The sequence below is a fragment of the Pongo pygmaeus genome, chromosome 6 (genome assembly GCF_028885625.2).
Source record: "Pongo pygmaeus isolate AG05252 chromosome 6, NHGRI_mPonPyg2-v2.0_pri, whole genome shotgun sequence".
Classification (NCBI taxonomy): domain Eukaryota; kingdom Metazoa; phylum Chordata; class Mammalia; order Primates; family Hominidae; genus Pongo; species Pongo pygmaeus.
Window position 1 is genome coordinate 753,677 of NC_072379.2, and position 22,640 is coordinate 776,316.

The 22,640-nt window shown below is 53.3% G+C and overlaps 1 protein-coding gene across 1 annotated transcript in view; it reads left to right on the plus strand.

The window, feature by feature from the left end:
• Window positions 1-22,640, plus strand: part of DNAAF5 (dynein axonemal assembly factor 5) — a 62,388-nt gene that overhangs the window by 9,869 nt on the left and 29,879 nt on the right. The window contains exons 3-6 of the mRNA XM_054494874.2: window positions 5,696-5,820; window positions 6,254-6,372; window positions 17,596-17,828; window positions 19,637-19,849. Of these exons, the coding sequence (XP_054350849.1) occupies window positions 5,696-5,820; window positions 6,254-6,372; window positions 17,596-17,828; window positions 19,637-19,849 (690 nt within the window). The remainder of the gene's footprint in view (window positions 1-5,695; window positions 5,821-6,253; window positions 6,373-17,595; window positions 17,829-19,636; window positions 19,850-22,640) is intronic.

Consider the following 22,640-nt stretch of genomic DNA (forward strand, 5'->3'; position numbering starts at 1 on the left):
CGGCTTCAATATCATTACTTGTTACTGGTCTGTTCAAGGTTTGGATTTATGATTTAATCTGGGTAGGTTGTATGTGTCTAGGAATTTATCCATTTCTTCTAGGTTTTCCAATTTATTGGCATATAGTTGCTCACAGTATAGTTGCTCACAGTGTAGTTGCTTACGGTGTAGCTGCTCACAGTGTTGCTCATGGTGTCATTGCTCATATTGTAGTTGCTCATATTGTTGCTCACGGTGTTGTTCTTCATGGTGTAGCTGCTCACAGTGTCGCCACTCATGATATCATTGCTCATGGTGTAGTTCATGGTGTAGCTGCTCACGGTGTAGCTGCTCGTGGTGTCGTTGCTCATATTGCTCATGGTGTTGTTCTTCATGGTGTAGCTGCTCACAATGTCGCTGCTCACTATGTCATTGCTCACAGTGTAGTTCACAGTGTAGCTGCTCACTGTCATTGCTCACAGTGTCGTTGCTCATATTGTAGTTGCTCATATTGTTGCTCATGGTTTTCTTCATGGTGTAGCTGCTCAGAGTGTCACAGCTCACCATGTCATTGCTCACGGTGTAGTTGCTCACAGTCTCTAATGATGCTTTGAATTTCTGTGGTATCAGTTGTTTGTAATGTCCTCTTTGATCTCTGATTTTATTTATTTGGGTCTTCTCTTTTTCTTAGTCTGGTTAAAGATGTGTTGATTTTGCTTGTCCAAAAATCTAACTGTTCATTTTGTTGGTCTTTTGTATTTTTTTTATTTCAATTTCATTTATTTCTGCTCTTATTTCTTGTCTTCTACTAACTTTGGGTTTGGTTTGCTCTTGCTTTCCTAGTTCTTTGCGATGCAGTGTTAGGTTGCTGTTTGAAGTTATCTGCTCTTTGGATGTAGGTGCTAATTGCTATACACTTTCCTCTTAGTGCTGCTTTTGCTGTTTTTGCGTATTGTGCTTCCATTTTCATTTAAGAATTTTTAAAATTCCCTTCTTAATTTCTTCATTGACCCACTGGTCATTCAGGAGCATATTATTTAATTTCCATGTATTTGTATAGTTTCCAAAGTTCTTGTTATTAATTTCTAGTTTCACATTTTAAGGCTTGTTTCGTGGCCTAACATATGGTCTGTCCTTGAGAATGATCTGTGTGCTGAGGAGAAGAATGTGTATTCTGTAGCTGTTGGATGTAATGTTCTGTAAATACCTGTGAGGTCCATTAGGTCTATAGAGCAGATGAAGTCTGATGTTTCTTTGTTGATTTTCTCTCTGGATGATTTGTCCAATACTGGAAGTGAGGCATTGAAGCCTCTAGCTGTTACTGTGTTGGAGTTTGTCTCTCTCTTTAGCTCTAGTAATATTTGGTTTATATATCTGGATACTCCAGTGTTGGGTGCATATATATTTAAAGTTGTTAGATCCTCTTGCTGAGTTGACTCCTTTATCATTATATGATGATCTTTGTCTCTTAATATAGTTTTTGTCTTGAAATCTGTTTTGTCTAAGTATAGCTATTCCTGTTCTTTTTTGCTTTCCATTTGTATGGAATATCTTTTTTTGCATCCCTTTATTTTCAGCCTACGTGTGCCTTTTTGGTGACATGTATTTCCTGTAGGCAACAGATAGCTGGGTCCTGTTTTTCTTTACCCATTCAGCTGCTCTGTCTTTTGAATGGAGAGTTTACTCTGCTTACGTTCAATGTTGTTATTGATAAGTAAGGACTTACTCCTGCCGTTTTGTTGTTTTCTGGTTGTTTCGTGGTCTGCTCCTCCTTCCTTCTTGCCTTATTGTCTTCCTTTTTATGAAGATGATTTTCTCTGGTGGTATGTTTTAATTTCTTTTTGTGTGTGTGTGTATCTGTTGTAGCATTTTTCATTTGAAGTTACCATGAGGCTTGCAAATAACATAACCCATTATTTTAAACTGATGACAGCTGAACACTGATTGCAAAAACAAGCAAGCCAAGAAAAAAATGAATAAAAACTCTATACCTTAATTTTATCCCCTCTGCTTTTTAACTTTTTGTTGTTTTTACTTATATCTTTGTCTTGAAAAGTTATTGTAGTTATTTTTATTTTTATTCATTTATTTATTTTTATTATTTTATTTTTGAGATGGAGTCTCGCTCTGTCACCCAGGCTGGAGTGTAATGGCACCGTCTCAGCTCACTGCAACCTCCACCTCCCAGGTTCAAGCGATTCTCCTGCCTCAGCCTCCCGAGTAGCTGGGACTACAGGCACCCACCACCACACCCAGCTAATTTTTGTATTTTTAGTAGAGACAAGGTTTCACCATGTTGGCCAGGCTTGTCTCGAACTCCTGAGCTCAGGTGATCCACCCACCTCGGCCTCCCAAAGTGCTGGGATTACAGGAGTGAGCCACTGCGCCCAGCCAGTTAGTTATTTTTCATAGGTTCATCTTTTAGTCTTTCTAGTCAAGATGTGAGTAGTTTACACATCACAGTTACAGTGTTACAACATTCTGTTTTTCTGTGTGCTTACTGTTACCACTGAGTTTTATCCTTTTAGATGATTTCTTATTGCTCCTCAGCATCCTTATTTTTCAGATTGAAGAACCCTCTTTAACATTTCTTGTAGGACAGGTCTGATGTTGATGAAATTCCTCAGTTTTTGTTTGCCTGGGAAAGTCTGTCTCCTTCATGTTTGAAGGATTTTTCACTGGATATACTAGGGTAAAAGTTTACTTTCCTTCAGCACTTTAAATATGCCAAGCCACTGTCTCCTGGCTGGTGAGGTCTCCTCTGAGAAGTAGTTGCCAGGCGTACTGGAGATGCGTTGTATGTGATTTGTTGTTTTTTCTCTTGCTGCTTTTAGAACCCTTTCTTCATCTTTGATCTTTGGGAGTTTGATTGTTAAATGTCTTGAGGTAGTTTTATTGGGTTAAATCTGGTTGGTGTTCTGTAGCCTTCTTGTACTTGAGTGCTGGTATCTCTTTCTAGGTTTGGAAAATTCTTTGATATTATCCCTTTGAGTAAACTTTCTATCCCAATTCCTCTCTCTCTACCTGCTTTTGAAGGCCAGGAACTCTTAGATTTGCCCCTTTGAGGCTATTTTCCAGATCCTGTACATGTGCTTCATTCTTTCTATTCTTTTTTCTTTTGTCTTCTCTGTGTATTTTCTTTTGTCTTCTCTGGGCTATTTTCAAATAGCCCGTCTTCAAGCTGCTCACTAATTCTTTCTTCCACATAGTCAGTTCTGCTGTTGAGAGGCTCCGATGCATTCTTCAGTATGCTAATTGCATTTTTCTATGCCAGAATTTCTGCTTGATGCTTTTTAATTATTTCAGTCTTTGTTAATTTCTCTGATAGGATTCTGAATTCTTTCTCCATGTTATCTTGGATTTTGCTGGGCTTCCTCAAACAGCTATTTTGAGTTTTCTGTCTGAAAGGTCACCTATCCCTGTCACCCCGGGATTGGTCACCATTGCCTTACTTAGTTCACTTGGTGAGGTCATGTTTTCCTGGATGCTCCTGATGCTTGTGGCTGTTGGTCTATCTCGCTAGGTATTTACTGTCATCTTTGCAGTCTGGGCTTGTTTGTACCCATCCGTGTTGGGAAGGCTTTTAATCCATTTATTTTACTTTTTAGAAAAAAAAATTGAAAAACTTCCTGCTTTTTTAAACTCTTACATGGCAGTTTGGTGTTCAGTGCTGTTTTTGAACTAAAAGAAAAGGGATAATTCGTCTCATGCTAATTGGAATTTGCAGGTTTCTTATGATACTAAGTAGAGACTGATAGAAAAGGTGGCAGTCCGTGAGACTCAGGAGCAGCCCCAAATCCCGGCCCTGTAGCCGTCCTTGCTATGAGGTAAGATGTTTGAAGCTCCTTTCTGCAAAAGAAGCTTATCTGTGGGTTCTGACGGGCAGGTGGCCATCCTGGGCAGGGCCTCACAGAGACCCTGGCACACATGCAGGAGGTCAGGGAGGAGAAAGCAGCGAGGCCAAACCCAGCGAGTTCAGACTGCTCCCTGGCTGCTGGCCTGGGGCAGAGTGTGCTCAGGCCTTGCCATGTGGCCCTGGAAGCCTGCCCGTCTCCCGGAGAGGGCCCCATCACTGTACACCTGTTTGGGCTCGGGGCTGGCTGCAGTCTGGCTTGTCTCAGCCACGCCCTCTGCACAACAGGCTTTCCAGCATCTCAGCACATGGCACTGGCTGAGCTTGGAGTTTGCCACTCACCTGGATTAGCGTCGTGGCAGGTGCGGCCGTGACTGGTGCCTGTTGACTGCATTAAACCCTGGGGTGTCTCTGCTAGAGACCCGCCGGCTCCATGTGTGAAGACGACAGCGACAGCTTGTTCTGTGGGGACTCTCTAGCCAGGTGGTGGAGTGGCCGTGGAGCTGATTTGGGTTTCTCTTAGTTGTTATCTGGGTACTTGTATTTGTGATTGCTAGTAAGGCCCTGTGTCAGTTAATAACCCTGGCAAACGCACCACACGTTCCTGTGTCCCCTTGCACGCTTCCCTGCTGCTCGCACGCCGCGAGTCGCCTGTGCACACCGCACGGGCAGCGGGAGTCAGGCACAACGGGCCTCTCCTTGTGTGAACTTGCCCACCCCTCATGGGACCTTAGTGATGAGCCCTGTCGGTCATTCTTTCCCATCTTCCAGGTGGGAATGAACTTTGGAGCAGTCAGGCCAGGGCCCAGGTCCCAGGCCGGCAGGGGCAGATCCTAGGTGCATCTGCTTGGCTCTGGGCCTTGTTGGAGCCGGGGTGGAGCAGCCCCTCCTCTGAGTCCCAGCGAGTGACCACACCATGGGCACAGCTGCCGCTCGGGTCCCCTGCACCTACGACTGGCAGTGAGCGCTATTGCTAATGGTGCATGGCTGGGCAGAGACGCTTCATCCAAAGTGTCAGGAGGGATGAGGCTCCTGCTCCCCACAGCCCAGCCAGGGACTGATGGCACCACGGAGTCGACCCCTGGCTTCACAGGGGACAGCTCTGTAGCTCGTTCACACCCCAGAGCTCCCAGGATCAGTCTGCGGCTGGCTTCAGCCACACCGCTTCCTCACCCGGCTTTTTCCTGGCCGTTCCCACTTCCCTTTAAGGAGTGTTGGTGCTGGTCCCCATCTCAGGCATTGCCCTTTGGGAGCTTGGCTAGGGCACCTGGTGTGTGTTAAGCTGGTTTCTTCCGCCCACATAGGCAAGGTAGGCAGAGGCCCTTGTGCTCCCTCTTCAGACACCCAGCAGCAGAACCGGGGACCCTACTGGTTTCCTCCAGAGTCCCTGGGCTCTAGGACCAGACGCCTTTGAGGTATGGCCACGGTGCGCCACACTTGCTGTAGCCACAGCTCACCAAGCACCCAGGGTGAGACAGGTCCAGCTGGCCAGGAGGTTTTCATGCAGAAGACTTTGAACACGCGGCACGGCTCAGGCAGCAGGTGGGAGCCTGCTCTCGCCAATAGGACCAGGCCGGGGCACGGGGGACGTGTGCGTGAGCCTGCAGAACAGCAGCATTCCTCTCCGGCCCAGCCAGGGGGGCCTGGCAGAGCTGGCTGGGACCCAGGCTTGGTGGCGCTCAGGACCCTGGCCCCACGCCTCTGCCTTGGGGATGGCATCCAGGTGGTGGTGGGTGGCCCAGGACCTGGCCGTGCCTCTGCCTCAGGCAGCGTCCATATGGCAGCACTCAGAGCCGCACCATGGCGTCCACCCCGGCATCCCCGTTGCCTACATGAATCCTTATCCCTTCCTCTCATGCGCAGGTCCGGCGGGCGGTGGCCTCCGTGGTTGGCGGCTGGCTGCTGCATCTGCGTGACCGTTACTCCTTCTTCCACAAGCTCATCCCTCTGCTGCTCAGTAGCCTCAACGACGAGGTGCCCGAGGTCAGGTACGTGGGCAGGCGGCCACGGGACTTGTCTTCCTAAACGGTCATGTATAGCAGTGGTGGTTTCTCTTCGCTCAGAATCTGTCACAGAAACCTGCTGGTGTCCCTTCGTCCCTGTGCTCCGAGAGGATGTGCCGTACAGAAGGCCTCTAGTTTTGTAAACGTCATTCCCATCTTTTTAACGTTTGACTGAGTACATGGACAGAGATCAGATGGCCCCCATTGTGTACTGTCAATAGAGTGCTCACAAGATGAAGTGGAATTTCTGGTCCACCTTTTCTGGGGTTGGGGAGCTTCCCGCTCTCACGCGATGGGGTCTTTGGGCAACCCGTGTCCTGGCGCAGCCCCGCGGCCTCCTGGGTGTCCCTGGGAACTTGCAGGGCCCTCCCCTGCGTGCCCTGCCCTGAGCCGCTGTTGTCTGTCTTTTGTGCCGCAGGCAGCTGGCTGCCAGCCTCTGGGAGGATGTTGGCCTGCAGTGGCAGAAGGAGAATGAGGAGGACCTGAAGGACAAGCTGGACTTTGCCCCTCCCACCCCACCCCATTACCCTCCACATGGTGAGTGACCGCGGCAGAGGGGAGCGCCAGGAGGCGTGCCCTTGCTGGGTGGGAAAGGGGCTTCTGAGCCTGAAGGAAGCTTCAGCTCTTGCAGTTCTGAGCCCAGGCGGCTGTGTCGGAAAGGTGCAGGCGTCTCCCCACTGGGCTGGGACTCCTGCATCCCGGGCACCTGGGACCTCCCTGCATCCTGGGCAGAGCACGTCTCTCCTCAGCATCTGGGGAGCCCCCATGCGCCTCGCAGTGACCTCTCCCCTCCTCTGGCCAGCTTTATTTTAAAAAGGCCATGAGCTTCTGAAAGTGTCCAGCGCACTGCTAGACGGCGTCCACCCCCCTCCCTTGGCTGTGCACACAAAGGTGCATTGGACTCTGGGTTCCTGGGCAGCTCTGCTGGTGGTTGGGGGACGTTGGAAACAGTAGGATGAGGGGCTCATCATTTCACCAAGACAGAGCTCAGCACGAGGGCTACAGATGAGGTGAGGTCTTCATGGTTCCACATGATTTCCAACCAGGGAACAGGGTCCCCTGCTGCGTGGCCTCCGCGCCCTTCCCACATTTGCTCCCTGGCCATGTTGCGGGCACCCATGTGTGTCTCTCCGCAGAGCCCAGCAGGTCTGGCTGAGTCTGAGTGGAGGCTCCCAGGTCCGGCCCCAACACATTTGCTCTGCCACGCTGCTGGCCACCTCGGGCTTCGTCTGTTTAGAAACCCCCCTCCTCTCGCTGGGCTGAGTGTCTTGCACTTGTGCGCGGTCAGGTGCTTTCATCACTGGAGTCTATCTGCGGGGCATCTTCTTAAAAGTGAATAATAGATACGCACTGACGAGGACAAAAAGTAGGTGAAGTGTAGCCCAAATCAGATGCCCAGCTCAAATCAGATGCCCAGCCCAAATAAGATGCCCAGCCCAAATCACATGCCCAGCCCAAATCACATGCCCAGCCCAAATCAGATGCCCAGCCCAAATCATTCAGATGCACAGCCCAAATCAGATGCCCAGCCCAAATGAGATGCACAGCCCGAATCACATGCCCAGCCCAAATGAGATGCCCAGCCCGAATCACATGCCCAGCCCAAATCATTCAGATGCACAGCCCAAATCAGATGCCCAGCCCAAATTAGATGCCCAGCCCGAATCAGATGCCCAGCCCAAATGTGATGCCCAGCCCAAATCACATGCCCAGCCCAAATCACATGCCCAGCCCGAGTCAGATGCCCTGAGAGATTTGCAGCCTCAACTTACTTCCCATGTCACCTCCCTGGCGTAGTTCAGGCACTGAAGTAGCCCGGGGTCAGGTCTTGGAGGGAAATGTGGTCTGTCAAATACAGCATTAAAGCAGCTTCTTGGCCGGGCACAGTAACTCACGCCTGTATCCCAACTACTTGGGGGGCCAGGGTGGGAGGATCACCTGAGCCCAGGAGTTGGAGACCAACCTGGGCAACACAGCAAGACTCCGACTCTACAAATATTTTAACAAAAACAAAACAAATTAGCTGGGCGTGGTGGTGCACGCCTGTATCCCAGCTGCTCCAGAGGCTGAGGTGGGAGGATCGCTTGGGTCCAGGAAGTTGAGGCTGTGGTGAGCTATGACCACACCCCTGCACTCCAGCCTGGGTGACAGAGCGAGACCCTGTTTAAAAAAAAAAACAAAACAGTTTCTCATGTCTGGTATTGATGTTTGGTGCCCTGTTAAATCCACACCTACAGAGCTGTGGCTCCTCCCGAGCCTGCGAATCACAGAGTTGCTTTTCCTCCCAGTCGGCATTCTCCACCTAGCAGTCCCACCCCACGCTGCACAGTTGCTGTACAGGGAAAGCACACGTGTTTGGAAAAGGCACAGAAATTAGTTGCAAGCAAGGTTTGTTCTGTTGGAGTGAAGCCAGTGAGAACGCTCGATCTTTTTTTTTTTTTTTTTTTTGAGGCAGTTTCACTCTTGTTGCCCAGGCTGGAGTGCAATGACTCAGTCTCGGCTCACTGCAACCTCCAACCCCCAGGTTCAAGCGATTCTCCTGCCTCAGCCTCCCAAGTAGCTGGGATTACAGGCATGCACCACCACACCCAGCTAATTTTGTATTTTTAATAGAGGCGGGGTTTCACCATGTTGTCCAGGGTGGTCTCGAACTCCAGACCTCAGGTGATCCGCCCGCCTCAGCCTCCCAAAGTGCTGGTATTACAGAGGTGAGCCACCACGTCTGGACCACTCAATCTGTTTTAAAATGTGGAACTTAGACACGAGGCCGCTTACGAACTCACTGTTGAACTCACACTCTGTCTCTGCACCAGTGATGGGAGTGGAATCCCACACGTGCTGTGGTTCTCTGTCAGTGCCTCTCCCTCCAGCCGCCTGGGGTGGGCTTCTGCGCTGGTCGGACCTAGAAGCTAAGCTGTGGGTTGTTTGCTCCTGGCGATTTCAGCTGGGCTTTCCTCACCGATGAGGAAATGCTGCCCCTTAGAGAGGGTCCAGCCCGTCTGCCTAATTCATGCTACACGGAGCCCAAGCTGCGTGGCAAATCGTTCTCCACGTGCTCACTGAGAAGCCAGTGGAAGACCCTTCAGGTGTCAGTGGGGCAGGAACGGCCGTCCCCAAGACCCAGGAGGGGCCCGTCCTTCCCGCTGTGCACCGGAGAGGGAGGCGGGGGGTCGAGGGGACTGTTTCTGGAAGGTACGATCTACGATCCTTGGAATGCGGTAAGGGAGAAGACGGAGTGAGGCGCACACACATATGCAAACACACATACACATATTCACGTGTATGCACATGTACACACACACACCTGCGCACACACGTGTACATGCATATCCTCACACACGCGTACACACGTATCCGCACACACACGCACACCTGCGCACACATCTACATGCATATCCTCACACACGCGTACGCACATATCCGCACACACACACGCACACCTGCGCGCGCACGTCTACATGCATATCCTCGCACACGCGTACACACGTATCCGCACACACACGCACATCTGTGTGCACACGTCTACATGCATATCCTGGCACACGTGTACACACGTATCTGCACGCACACACACCTGTGCGCACGTGTATACGTGCATATTCTCACACACACGTACACACATATCTGCACACACATCTGCACACGTGTGTACATGCATATCCTCACACGTACACACGTGTGTGCACATGTACACATGTAGGTACCCATCCTGCCCTGCCCCCACGAACTGTCTGGCCCTGCTAGTCGGTTCCCGGAAGGGGCTTCCTCCCTGTGGTGGAAACACAGGCTTTCAAGGCTGCCTGATTTAGAATTGGTTCAAGGACTTGGGAATGTTCCTGACTGATAATTGCAGCAACACAGTTATAGTGTATCTGTGCCGAGGCATAGGGAGTGTCGTTAGGCACAGAATTTTTGTTTCCAGTAGAGCGGAGTAAATTTAGAATTGAATGACAGTCAGAGTCAGTGGCATAAGCACTACGTTGTGTTAGATTTTTGGCATTTTCTCCTCAAATTACTTTTCTTCAGTCTGTAGATTTGAATTTTAAATGCGATTTCTCAGATTTTTTTCTACAGTATTTTAAATGTCAGATCAGAAGATTATTTGAGTCCCTTCCTCAGAACTTTGCATTGGCCTTGTATTGCCAAGCACACGCCCTCCCTACCGTCCTGCTGCCTCCCGCCCGCCTTGCCCAGGGTCTGTGTCGTCCCTTTCCCCCACCTGCCGAGCCCAGGGTCTGTGACGCCCTCCTTACCGTCCTGCCGCCCCCCACCCGCCTTGCCCAGGGTCTGTGACGCCCTCTTTACCGTCCTGCCGCCCCCCACCTGCCTTGCCCAGGGTCTGTCACACCCTCCCTACTGTCCTGCCAACCCCCGCCCGCCTTGCCCAGGGTCTGTGACGCCCTCCTTACCGTCCTGCCGCCCCCCACCCGCCTTGCCCAGGGTCTGTGACGCCCTCCCTACCGTCCTGCCAACCCCCGCCCGCCTTGCCCAGGGTCTGTGTCATCCCTTTCCCCCGCCCGCCTTGCCCAGGGTCTGTGACGCCCTCCTTACCGTCCTGCCGCCCCCCGACCGCCTTGCCCAGGGTCTGTGACGCCCTCCCTACCGTCCTGCCAACCCCTGCCCGCCTTGCCCAGGGTCTGTGTCGTCCCTTTCCCCCACCTGCCGAGCCCAGGGTCTGTGATGCCCTCCTTACCGTCCTGCCGCCCCCCACCCGCCTTGCCCAGGGTCTCTGTCATCCCTTTCTACCACCCACCTTGCCCAGGGTCTGTGACGTCCTTCTTACCATTCTGCCACCCCCGTCCACCCTGCCCAGGGTCTGTGACATCCCTTCCACCGGGACCATACTGCATTCACCCTTCAGGGCTGCAGCTCTGTGAGTTTTGAGCAGCACCGCCTCTGTCCCCCACATGTGGGCATCACCGCCCAGAACTGCCCTTGAGCCCCGGCGCTGCTGCTGTGGGCTGCGTCCTGTGTGTCCCTTCCAGGATGTCACGTGCATGAGGTCGTGAGAGCGTGGCCTCTGGCGTCTGCTCCTTCCTCTCTGTGTTGGAGGCTCATGTGTGGCACCTGTGTCTGCAGCACTTTCCTTCTTCACGTGAGTCACGTTCCCTCCCGTGGATGGACCATCTGGTCACCAGCAGGGGCGTATTTGGGTCCTTTCTAGTTTTTGGCCATCACAGGTAAAGCTGATGTAAACACTTGCAGACTGGTTTCTGTGAGAGTGTTTTATTGGATAAACACTCAGGCGTGGGGCTGCTGGGCCACAGGTACAGTCCTTACTTTGTTAGAAACTCACCACATGCTGTTTTCCACACCCTTCGCACCATGTCGCATCCCCACGGGCACTGGACGAGATTTCCAGGTGCTGCAGTCAGGCCAGCGTGTGGGGTGGAGTTTGCTGTTTTTAGTGTGTCAGTTGGTGTGCAGCGTTGGCATACGGTGTTGGTGTGCAGTGTTGGCACACGGTGTTGGTGTGCAGTGTTGGCACACGGTGTTGGTGGGGTTTGCTGTTTTTAGTGTGTTGGCTGGTGTGCAGTGGTGGTGGCCCATGGTGTTGGTGGGGTTTGCTGTTTTCAGTGTGTCCGGCTAGTGTGCATTGTTGGCACATGGTGTTGGTGGGGTTTGCTGTTTTTAGTGTGTCCAGCTGGTGTGCAGTGCTGGCCTACGGTGTTTTAGTTTGCGATTCCCTGATGAGAGGACGTTGGGGCCTTTTCCTGTGCTGTGTTGTGCTTCTATGCACCCATACATCTTCTTTGGTGGCTCTTCAGACCTGCTATCCATTAAATCGAGTTCTCTGTTTCCAAGTGCAGAGTTTGAGGACCCCTGCCGTGCCCTGGATGCAGGTCCCTCATCAGACTGTTTCAGGCTCCACAGCGGGGCCTCAGCTCCGGCTCCCGCTCCCCTCCTCAGAGCTCTGGCAGCTGCCCCCCACCCCACCTGCTCTGCTTCCTCCTGCCCCCACCGCAGTGGAGGTGCTCCTTCTCCTCGGTGGACTCAGGCCCTGTGCTCACCTCACCGCTCGCTCCAGGGGCAGTTGTCTGCTGCCATCCCCAGCACCCAGAGGCGGTGAGCCAGGCTCAGTGGCTCTGTGAGCACCCAGTGAGCCAATGAGTGGCTCCGTTTCTTGTCCTACCAGCAAGAACGGACAGTCCAACCGTGTGGTTGGGTTGCCGAGAGGGTGAACAGGCAAAGTTTGGTAATATTTTCAGACCACAGCTAACACAGGTGGTGCTCAGAGGTAATGATCTATCAATAAGGAATTCACATGGGCCTGGATCTGAAGTTTCATCAGAGTCCAGTTTTCCTGTTTCCTAAGAAAATAAGGTACACACCATGTGGAAATATAATTCGTACCATATAATTTGTCATTAGCTTTGCAGACACAACGTAAGTTTCCATTAACAGCACTGAAACCTCCGCCTTAAAAACCAAGCTTCATGCTGGGAGGGTTGGGAGGGCATCACTTACCGTCCTCAAGTCGGCCACTTCCCTGAACAGAGTGCCCTTCTCACACGGAAGCACACATTCACGCCTGGTGTGTATCTGACAATCGCACTGCCAGCCGCCAGCAGCAGATGGCTTGGTGACAGCGGCTCCAGAGTCCTTTCTGCTTTGAGATTATCCCTCTGTTAAGATTGTTTTCCTTGGCAATGCCTGAGTGTAAAGGAAAGCGTCTCTTGGTGCTGATGAGTGGCTGGCCAGAGCTTTTCACACAGGAGGACAGAGTTGGCTCTTCTTAAAGCCTGACTTAGAAGTGAGCAGGGTTCCCTGTGGATGAATGCTGCCATGTGACAGCCTTCCCCCTCCATTCTCCTGTTCTGCCTCGGAGCTCGCACCCATTCTGCTTTGCTTATGTGTTTCATCCGTGTGTTTGGAAAGATGGAAGCTTGAATGGAAATTGTCAGAAACGTTACGTTGTACAAACGGGCTGGAAAAGCTGGTTAGCATCGTTTGAAGCCAGCAAGGTCCCACACGTGGAGCACTGGCCCACTCTCAGTTAGCCGGGGGTGTTACAGAAGAAGGAACTTCTTTTTCTTTTTTTAAGGCAGACGCTCTGTCACCCAGGCTGGAGTGCAGTGGTGCGATCCCAGCTCACTGCAACCTCCAACTCCCAGGTTCAAGCAACTACTGTCCTGCCTCAGCCTCCCAAGTGGCTGTGATTACAGGCGCCTGCCACCGCACCCAGATAATTTTTGTATTTTTAGTAGAGACAAGGTTTCACCATGTCGGTCAGGCTGGTCTCCAACTCCTGACCTCAGGTGATCCACCCGCCTCGGCCTCCCAAAGTGCTGGGATTATAGGTGTGAGCCACGGTGCCCAGCTTCTGTCTGCTATAATATTAAGTATAGAAAAACAGGCTTCAGAACCATGTTCAGAACCATGTGCTGTGAGTCCATAAGGACCACATGGAGGAGGGTGGTCCCCTCAGATAGTAACATTGTATTTCTCCTTTTTCTGTGTCTGGAAACAAACACTCGCCGTCGGTGCTGGTGCTGCAGTTGGTGGGTGTTGAGTGCAGTCACCTGCTGCACAGGTTCATGGCCTGGGAGCCTCACAGGCTACATTGCACAGCCCAGGCATCGCACAGCCAGGCACCTAGGAGGCTGCGCCATCCAGGCTTGTGTACGTCACTGTAGGACATTCACGCAGCGACGAAATCACCCAATGACGTGTTTCCCAGAACACACCCCCACCGTTCAGCAATGCTTGACTGTACCCAGAACCAGTGGTCCCCTGCCATTTTGGCACCAGGGACTGGTTTTGTGGAAGACAATGTTTCCATGGGTGGGGCAGGAAGCAGGATGGTTTCAGGTCGAAATTGTTCTACCTCAGATCATGAGACATTCAATTCTCATAAGGAGCACGTAACCCAGGTCCCTCACACGCACAGTTCACAGGAGGGTTTGCCCTCTCCTGAGAATCTTATGCTGCCACTGATCTGACAGAAGGTGGAGCTCAGGCGGTCACACTCCTTCACCATCTGCTCACCTCCTGCTGTGGGGCCCAGTTCCTAACAGGCCTCAAACCAGTCCCGGCCCGTGTCCAGGCCTTGGGTACCCCTGCCCAGCATCGGCCAGTATTTCTTTGGAAACAGCCACAAGCCCAGGTGCCCACAAAGCTCGGTTCAGCTGTCAGCAGACCCCTCCCTGGCTGTTCTTGGTCACGCATCCCTCATTTTACAAACTTTCCAGAGTGGATCGTCATCAGGAAGAAAGGTGCAGCCAGGCGTGGTGGTGCATGCCTGTAATACTGAGGTCAGGAGTTCAAGACCAGGCTGGCCAACATGGTGAAACCGCATCTCTACTAAAAATACAAAACTTAGCCAGGTGTGGTGGCATGCACCTGTAGTACCAGCTACTCAGGAGGCTGAGACATGAGAATGGAGAATTGCTTGAACTTGGGAGGCGAAGGTTGCAGTGAGCTGAGATCGCACCATTGCACTCCAGCCTGGGTGACAGAGCGAGACTCCATTTCAAAAAAAAACGAAGAGAGTTGTGTTTGCACCCTGGCTTTTTTGTTTTTTACAAAATAATGAGAAGATCATTTAAACAGCCAGCAGAATTTTAATTATTTGGAACTAATTCCATAATACAGCATAAAAACAGAAAAATAACCAGAAAAAGGTTAAAAATGGGGTGTCCTGGTACAAGCTGTTCTTCTTCTTAAAACATACCCTGTAGGCTGGGTGCAGTGGCTCACACCTGTAATCTTAGCACTTTGAGAGGCCGATGTAGGAGGGTTGCTTAAGCCTGGAAGGTCAGTGCTGCAGTGAGCTGTGATCGTACCACTGCACTCCAGCCTGGGTGACAGAGTGAGACCCTTCCTCTAAAAATAGAAAAAGACCCTTTAAATCCTGACATGTCATGGTTTCATTTCTATCTTTACAGTTGTTCTGAATTTTTTTTTTTTTTTTTTTTTTTGAGATGGAGTCTCACTCTGTTGCCCAGGCTGGAGTGCAGTGGCGTGATCTTGGCTCACTGCAACCCCCACCTCCTGGGTTCAAGTGATTCTGCTGCCTCAGCCTCCGAGTAGCTGGGATTACAGGCGCTTGCCACCACAACTGGCTTATTTTTTCTATTTTTAGTAGAGACGGGGTTTCACCACGTTAGTCAGGCTGGTCTTGAACTCTTGACCTCAGGTGACCCGCCTGCCTTGGCCTCGCAAAGTGCTGGGATTACAGGCATGAGCCACCGTGCCCAGCCTGAATTTTTAAGATCAAAATATTTTCATCAAAGTCCCTGAAGGCTTTTCTGTAGAAATCCACAAACTGATTGTGAAATTCTCATGGGCGTGCAAAGGACCCACAGCTGCCGAAACACTGGGGAGGAGCGAGGCTGAATGGCAGCAGGGCCTGGGTGCAGGACCCACAAAACCACAGTCATGGGGCCGCGTGGTGTTGGCTTTCACACCGATGAGCAGAACGAGAGCGTCCAGAAACAGGCGCCCGCACGTGGACCACTGACTTGATGAAGGCTCAAAGACCATTTAATGGCATCTTTTAATAAGGATGCTATAATGGTAGCATTACTCCTACACCAGAAAGTGAACTTGGAGTCAAAAAATTAACCCCAGATGCGTCAGGGACCTGAAGGTAAAGCTCAGAACCGCAGAGCTAGGACGAAGGCTTCATGACCGCGGGACGGGCCACGCTTCCTGGGATACGTCCTCAAAAGACCGCAGAGCTGGGACGAAGGCTTCGTGGCTGCGGGCCGGGCCACGCTTCCCGGGATACGTCCTCAAAAGACCGCAGAGCTAGGACGAAGGCTTCGTGGCTGCGGGCCAGGCCACACTTCCCGGGATACATCCTCAAAAGACCGCAGAGCTAGGACGAAGGCTTCGTGGCTGCGGGCCGGGCCACGCTTCCCGGGATACGTCCTCAAAAGACTGCAGAGTGACGATGAAGCCTTTCTCACTGCGGGCCAGGCCACACTTCCCGGGATACGTCCTCAAAAGACCGCAGAGGTAGGACGAAGGCTTCGTGGCTGCGGGCCGGGCCACACTTCCCTGGGTGCGTCCTCAAAAGCACGCTCTGTAACAGGGTAAAGCGATGTGCTGGACTTCATCAGAATGAACACTTCTGCTCTTTCAAAGGCCTGTTGAAAAAACGAAAAGACAAACCAAAGACTGAGATGTTTGGAGATGATGTATGTAAGGATTTGTTTGCAGAGTATAGGAAGAGCTCTTGAAACTCAGCAGGAAAACAATTCAGTTTTTTAAATGGGCAGAAAACAATTTGGAAAGACCCTTCACCAGGGAAGATAACACAGGTGGCAAACAAGCCCATGAAGAAGATGCTCAGCGTCGTTAGTCATTGGGGAATGCAAAGGAAAAGCACACGGAAACGCCACTGTGCCTCTCAGACTGGTTTTAATTCAAGACTGAGCGTACCACATGCTGCTGAGAGTGGGAAGGAGCACGGACTGGCTCAAACACTTTGGAAAATGGTTGGACAGTTTCTAAAACAGTTAAACGTGCACCTTCCCTGTGGCCCAGCCCTTCCACACTGGTATTTGTCCCGGCACAGTGAAAGCACAGGCCACACAGACTTGCCCTGGACACCATTTGAATGCTTCTCCGCAGAGGAGCAGGCACTAAACTGGCATCTCCCCAGAACAGGCCACTTCTCAGCTTCAGAAAGGAGCGGGCACAGGCGGACCTCAGAAAACCAAGCGGAGTGAAAGAAGCGGAGAAGGGAGGAGAGTGAACGACAGGTTTCCACTTGTGTCAAGCTCCAGAAAGTGCAGCCCGGTCACGGGACAGAAAGCAGATCCAGGGGTGCCGGGCTGCCGTGGGGGCCACACTGCAGAGGAGCAGAGGAAGCCGGGCAAAGGACGCGGCTGTCACCCCCACCATGCCGACAGCTTCGCAGGCGTGTCTGTCTGATCATATGGGGACGGCTTCGCAGGCGTGTCTCTCTGATCATATGGGGACGGCTTCGCAGGCGTGTCTGTCTGATCATATGGGGACGGCTTCACATGCGTGTCTCTCTGATCATATGGGGACGGCTTCACAGGCGTGTCTCTCTGATCATATGGGGACGGCTTCACAGGCGTGTCTCTCTGATCATATGGGGACGGCTTCACAGGCGTGTCTCTCTGATCACATGGGTACGGCTTCGCAGGCGTGTCTCTCTGATCACATGGGGACGGCTTCGCAGGCGTGTCTCTCTGATCACATGGGGACGGCTTCGCAGGCATGTCTCTGATCATATGGGGACGGCTTCACAGGCATGTCTCTGATCATATGGGGACGGCTTCACAGGCATGTCTCTGATCATACACGTCAGCACGTGTGGCAAGTGCAAGTGTGTTGCTTGCATCTCTGTGGCTCTAAGTGTTTGTTTTTTGAGACAGGGTCTCGCTCTGTCACCCAGCCTGGAGTGCTGTGGCACAATCCTGCCACCTCAGCCTCCTGAGTGGCTGGGACTGGGACCACAGGCATGCACCACAGCACCTAGCTAATCTTCCTGTTTTTTATAGAGGTGGGGTCTCTGCCATGTTGCCCAGGCTGGTCTTGAATTCCTGGGCTCTAGTGATCCACCTGCCTTGGCCTCCACAGTGCTAGGACTGCAGCCGTGCACCACCTGTGTGAATATTCTCAACAAAAGGGGCGTTTGGCAGCTTTGTGTCCACCCTAAGTCTTGTTTTGAAATGTTGAGGTTGAAACTCACAGGTGTCCCTTAAATGCGACGTGCGGTAACTTGAGTTGTTGAGGTTTTGCTTGTGAATTTCTCATTCTTCTTTCTCTTTTTCGTTCCAGAGCGTCGCCCTGTGCTGGGCTGCCGGGAGCTCGTCTTCAGGAACCTCTCCAAGATCCTCCCCGCCCTATGCCACGACATCACCGACTGGGTGGTGGGGACCCGAGTGAAGTCGGCACAGCTGCTGCCGGTGCTGCTGCTGCACGCCGAGGACCACGCCACGCAGCACCTGGAGGTTGTCCTCCGGACCCTGTTCCAGGCCTGCACCGATGAGGAGGCAGCCGTGGTCCACAGTGTAAGTGGCCGCATTCCAGTCGTGGTCGTGGAGCTCTAACTCGAGCTTAAGATCCCGCCTCTGTGGTGTGCAGGGCCCGAGGCTGTACTGCAGCCAAGACAGCGTTCCCCTCACCCCCAGGCCGCAGGCCCTCCCCACGCCCAGCCCCTGGGAACCACTGGTCTGCTTTCTGTACCTGTAGGTAACAGCGTGTTGAGGGTGAACCTTCATGCTCATTTTCAAGCACACTCGGGGATGCAGTGCCGGGTGCGTGTTGTGTAAACGTGTTGTGTAAACGTGCCATGCGCCAGACAGGGCCCGGGCTGCTGACACAGGACCAAGATGCCCAGAGTTCAGCATTGACATCTGGGCTGTCCCGAGGGCCCTTCCAGGCTTCGCAGGGGCTGTGGGGGACACCCAGGTGGGGGATGATGGCACAACTTCGGGTGTCCTGCGAGTGGCGTCCCTGGTGCCGTCCTCTTTCTCACTGCCTGTCCGCACTCGGCTGGTGGTTATCGCCTCGGCACCAGTGGGTATGCACGAGGGAGTCCCATGCTCAGGCCGCTCCTCCTCACTAGGCCGGGCCACACCCTGCACTGACAGTCACCACCGTGGGCCATGCTCTGTGCTGACAGTCACCACTGTGGGCCATGCTCAGGCCACTCCTCCTTACTAGGCCGGGCCATGCTCTACGCTGACAGTCACCACCGTGGGCCGCGCTCAGGCCACTCCTCCTCACTAGGCCGGGCCATGCCCTGTGCTGACAGTCACCACCATGAGGGCTTCACACCCACCCCACAAGGATGCTTCCTAGTGCTCAGGAGAACAACTAAAGCTTTGACTTGAGGTTTCAGTTCAAAATATCCTCATCTTGAACCTTAAATTCCATTGCAAGGAAGCTTTGCCAGCAGCTTTTACTTCTAGTGGTCCAGGTCACTGTTACTAGCCCGGCATAGTGGCGTGCACCTGTGGTTCCAGCTCCTGGGAGGCTGAGGTGGGAGGATCGCTTGAGCCCGGGAGTTCGAGGCTGCAGTGAGCTATGATTGCACCACTACTCTCCAGCCTGGGCGACGGAATGAGACACTGTCTCAGATAAAACAAAAAAATCTAAATCACTGTGACTGATTTAAAGTAAACGTTCCAGGTTCCATATTATTTACATGTCATGTTTCTACTTTTCAAAAACTACCACGAATTTAAAATTGTCTGGAGTCCTCTGTGGAACCTACGGGAGAGCAAGAGACACAGGGGCGAGGCTGAGAGGACGAGAGACGTGTGTGTGATCCACTGTGGAATCCCACAGTGATGAGGGGCTGGTGTGCGTGTGATCCACTGTGGGCTTCCACGGTGCAGAGGGGCTGGTGAGCGTGTGATCCACTGTGGGCTTCCACGGTGCAGAGGGGCTGGTGTGTGTGTGATCCACTGTGGAATCCCACGGTGCAGAGGGGCTGGTGTGTGTGTGATCCACTGTGGAATCCCACGGTGCAGAGGGGCTGGTGTGTGTTGATCAGCTTAGTGGTGGGAAGGTTGGGTCACTGGCGTCCGATGAGGGGTGTGCGGTGAACCCCGCAGCTGGGACGCAGCATCCTTTGGGCCAGACTTCACTGCCTGGGAGGCGTGTCCGGCTTGCTGGCCTCAGGGACGTTCTGAGACCACACCCGGACTCTTGTACCTTTCCTGAGGGCTCTGAGCATGTGCCAAGGACTCACTCGGCCTAACGCGGGGCTGTGTGTGCACGGCTGTGTCTGGGAGGCCACGGCGCCGAGGGCAGGAGCCCGGCTGAGACCCTCGGGTTTGGCTCTGAGTTTTCTCATGTTTGTTTCTCGCAGTGTACCAGATCCGCAGAGCTCGTCGGGACGTTTGTCAGCCCTGAGGTGTTTTTGAAGCTGATCTTATCGACGCTGAAGAAGACACCCTCCGCCTCCAGCCTCCTGGTGCTGGCCTCCGCCATGCAGGGTTGCCCCCGAGAAGCCCTCCAGCCCCACCTGGCAGCCATCGCCACGGAGCTGGCACAGGCCCACATCTGCCAGGCATCTGAAAACGTAAGAGCACTTGGGAGAGGGGGGAGTGGAGAAGAGGAGCCTCCTCTGCCCGGCCGTCAGCCATCGTAATGACGTGTCTGTGGGTCTGCCCCGTGCCACCAGGCCGAGCCATCGGAAACACCTGCGGTAGCCGGGGTGCCCTCGCTGATACCCCTTGTTCCGGGGCCTCGTCCTGCGCTGTGCAGAGCTCCAGCCCCAGCCCCAGCCCCAGCCCCAGCTGCAGGCGGTCGCTCACGTTTACATTCGTTGCTGCCCCTTTCTTGGCCACACTGACCACAGTTCACGTGTTCGATGACTCAGGAGGCGTCGATGGCCGGCACCCTCCGGCCCATGTTCCTGGGGGTAGATGCAGGGTCCACGTCGTCCCACCCCTGAGGAGCATGGTCGCACGTTCGCCATCCCACCCAGTCCCCACGGTACCTGCACAGATCGCACGTCCTCGGGGGGCACTGGCAGCCTGTTCCCCATCATACCTGCCTGGCGTTCCGATCTGTGCTTCACACAGCCCAGCTGAGGATTTGCCAGAGACATTTGTTTAATTTGAAACTAAGCAGCAAATCATTGAGCTCGGAAGCTGGAACAGCCTGGGCAGTTGGGCTTAATTGTTTGGAATAATCCATAGTTGTATTCCGTGGAAGAGGTGATGGCTTTGCTTTCGTTTGGAGGTGAGTGGTCCCTGTCAGTGTGTGTGTTGTACTCAGCACCCCAGATCTTTCTAGGACACAGGGCTGCCCCCACCAGGCGGCCGTCCCATGCAGGGCGGGCCTCAGCTCACCCCTGGAGGCCGGCACTTGCTCCGGCTCGATCGTTTCTGGCGGCTTCTATGGCCCTAAAGCTGGCCTGGGGCGCGGGGACTTTTGCCACTGTGCTCTCAGCCTCTCAGCCCGGCCCGTCCTGTTTCAGGCTCCCTCTCCGTCCTCAGAAGGAGAAGTGGGGCTGTGCTCTCAGCCTCTCAGCCCGGCCCGTCCTGTGTCAGGCTCCCTCTCCGTCCTCAGAAGGAGAAGTGGGACTCTGCTCTCAGCCCGGCCCGTCCTGTGTCAGGCTCCCTCTCCGTCCTCAGAAGGAGAAGTGGGACTCTGCTCTCAGCCCGGCCCGTCCTGTGTCAGGCTCCCTCTCCGTCCTCAGAAGGAGAAGTGGGACTCTGCTCTCAGCCCGGCCCGTCCTGTGTCAGGCTCCCTCTCCGTCCTCAGAAGGAGAAGTGGGGCTCTGCTCTCAGCCCGGCCCGTCCTGTGTCAGGCTCCCTCTCCGTCCTCAGAAGGAGAAGTGGGACTCTGCTCTCAGCCCGGCCCGTCCTGTGTCAGGCTCCCTCTCCGTCCTCAGAAGGAGAAGTGGGGCTCTGCTCTCAGCCCGGCCCGTCCTGTGTCAGGCTCCCTCTCCGTCCTCAGAAGGAGAAGTGGGGCTCTGCTCTCAGCCCGGCCCGTCCTGTGTCAGGCTCCCTCTCCGTCCTCGGAAGGAGAAGTGGGGCTGTGCTCTCAGCCCGGCCCGTCCTGTGTCAGGCTCCCTCTCCGTCCTCGGAAGGAGAAGTGGGACTCTGCTCTCAGCCCGGCCCGTCCTGTGTCAGGCTCCCTCTCCGTCCTCAGAAGGAGAAGTGGGGCTGTGCTCTCAGCCCGGCCCGTCCTGTGTCAGGCTCCCTCTCCGTCCTCAGAAGGAGAAGTGGGGCTGTGCTCTCAGCCCGGCCCGTCCTGTGTCAGGCTCCCTCTCCGTCCTCGGAAGGAGAAGTGGGGCTCTGCTCTCAGCCCGGCCCGTCCTGTGTCAGGCTCCCTCTCCGTCCTCAGAACGAGAGGTGGGGCTGTTGACAGTCATTTTTGTAAACTGTTTTAAGAAACCTGTAAGCAGTTCCCGGAATACACAGAGGGAAGGAAACGGAGCTGGGGTCAAGAAGGGAGTGGGGTAGGGGCCAGGCCGTGTGCTCATGGCATTTCAGCCGCATTCCAGCTTTTCTCAAAACCCATTTTTAACACGTCGTCAAATCTGTGTCAGTTCTGCGCTTTCCTTTACTCACAAGGGGTTATGAGGATGGCTTTGATTTCTGTATATAGATTTGCAAGCCAGAAGCATTTTTCCCTAGAAGGGCATAACTTGAAAACGTGCACAGGTGCCTAAATCCTTATCTCACAAACTTTATAGCAAAGAAAGTATAGTTTTCACATCTCCATGTTGGTTACAGGAAAACGGAATTGTGTTATCCCACAGTTGTGCGTTTGGCTCCCCACCTTCCAGTTTTATCGAGGAAAAATTTAATCACGATCTTTCAAACAGAGACGTCTTTCTGACAAAGTCCAGTCACACAGGACCCCTGGGAAGCCAGCATCAACCTTCCAGGCTGCGAACGTGTGTTGGCCCTTTGGCCAAGGAGCCAGTCACAGTGAAAACCCAAGACGTACATTTCACTCCTTTCTTGTTTTTATTTTTTTGTTTTAGGTTGATCCTCCCACCTCAGCCTCCTGAGTCACTGGGACTACAGGTGTGCACCACCACACCTGGGTAATTTTTATTTATTTCTTTTAATTTATTTACTTTTTGGGACAGAGTCTTGCTCTGTCACCCAGGCTGGAATGCAGTGGCACAATCTCGGCTCACTGCAGCCTCCGCCTCCGGCGTTCAAGCGATTTTCCTGCCTCAGCCTCACAAGTAGCTGGGATTACAGGCACACGCCACCACGCCCGGCTAATTTTTGTGTTTTTAGTAGAGACGGGGTTTCTCCATGTTGGCCAGGCTGGTCTTGAACTCCTGACTTCAAGTGATCAGCCCACCTCGGCCTCCCAAAGTGCTGGGATTACAGGTGTGAGCC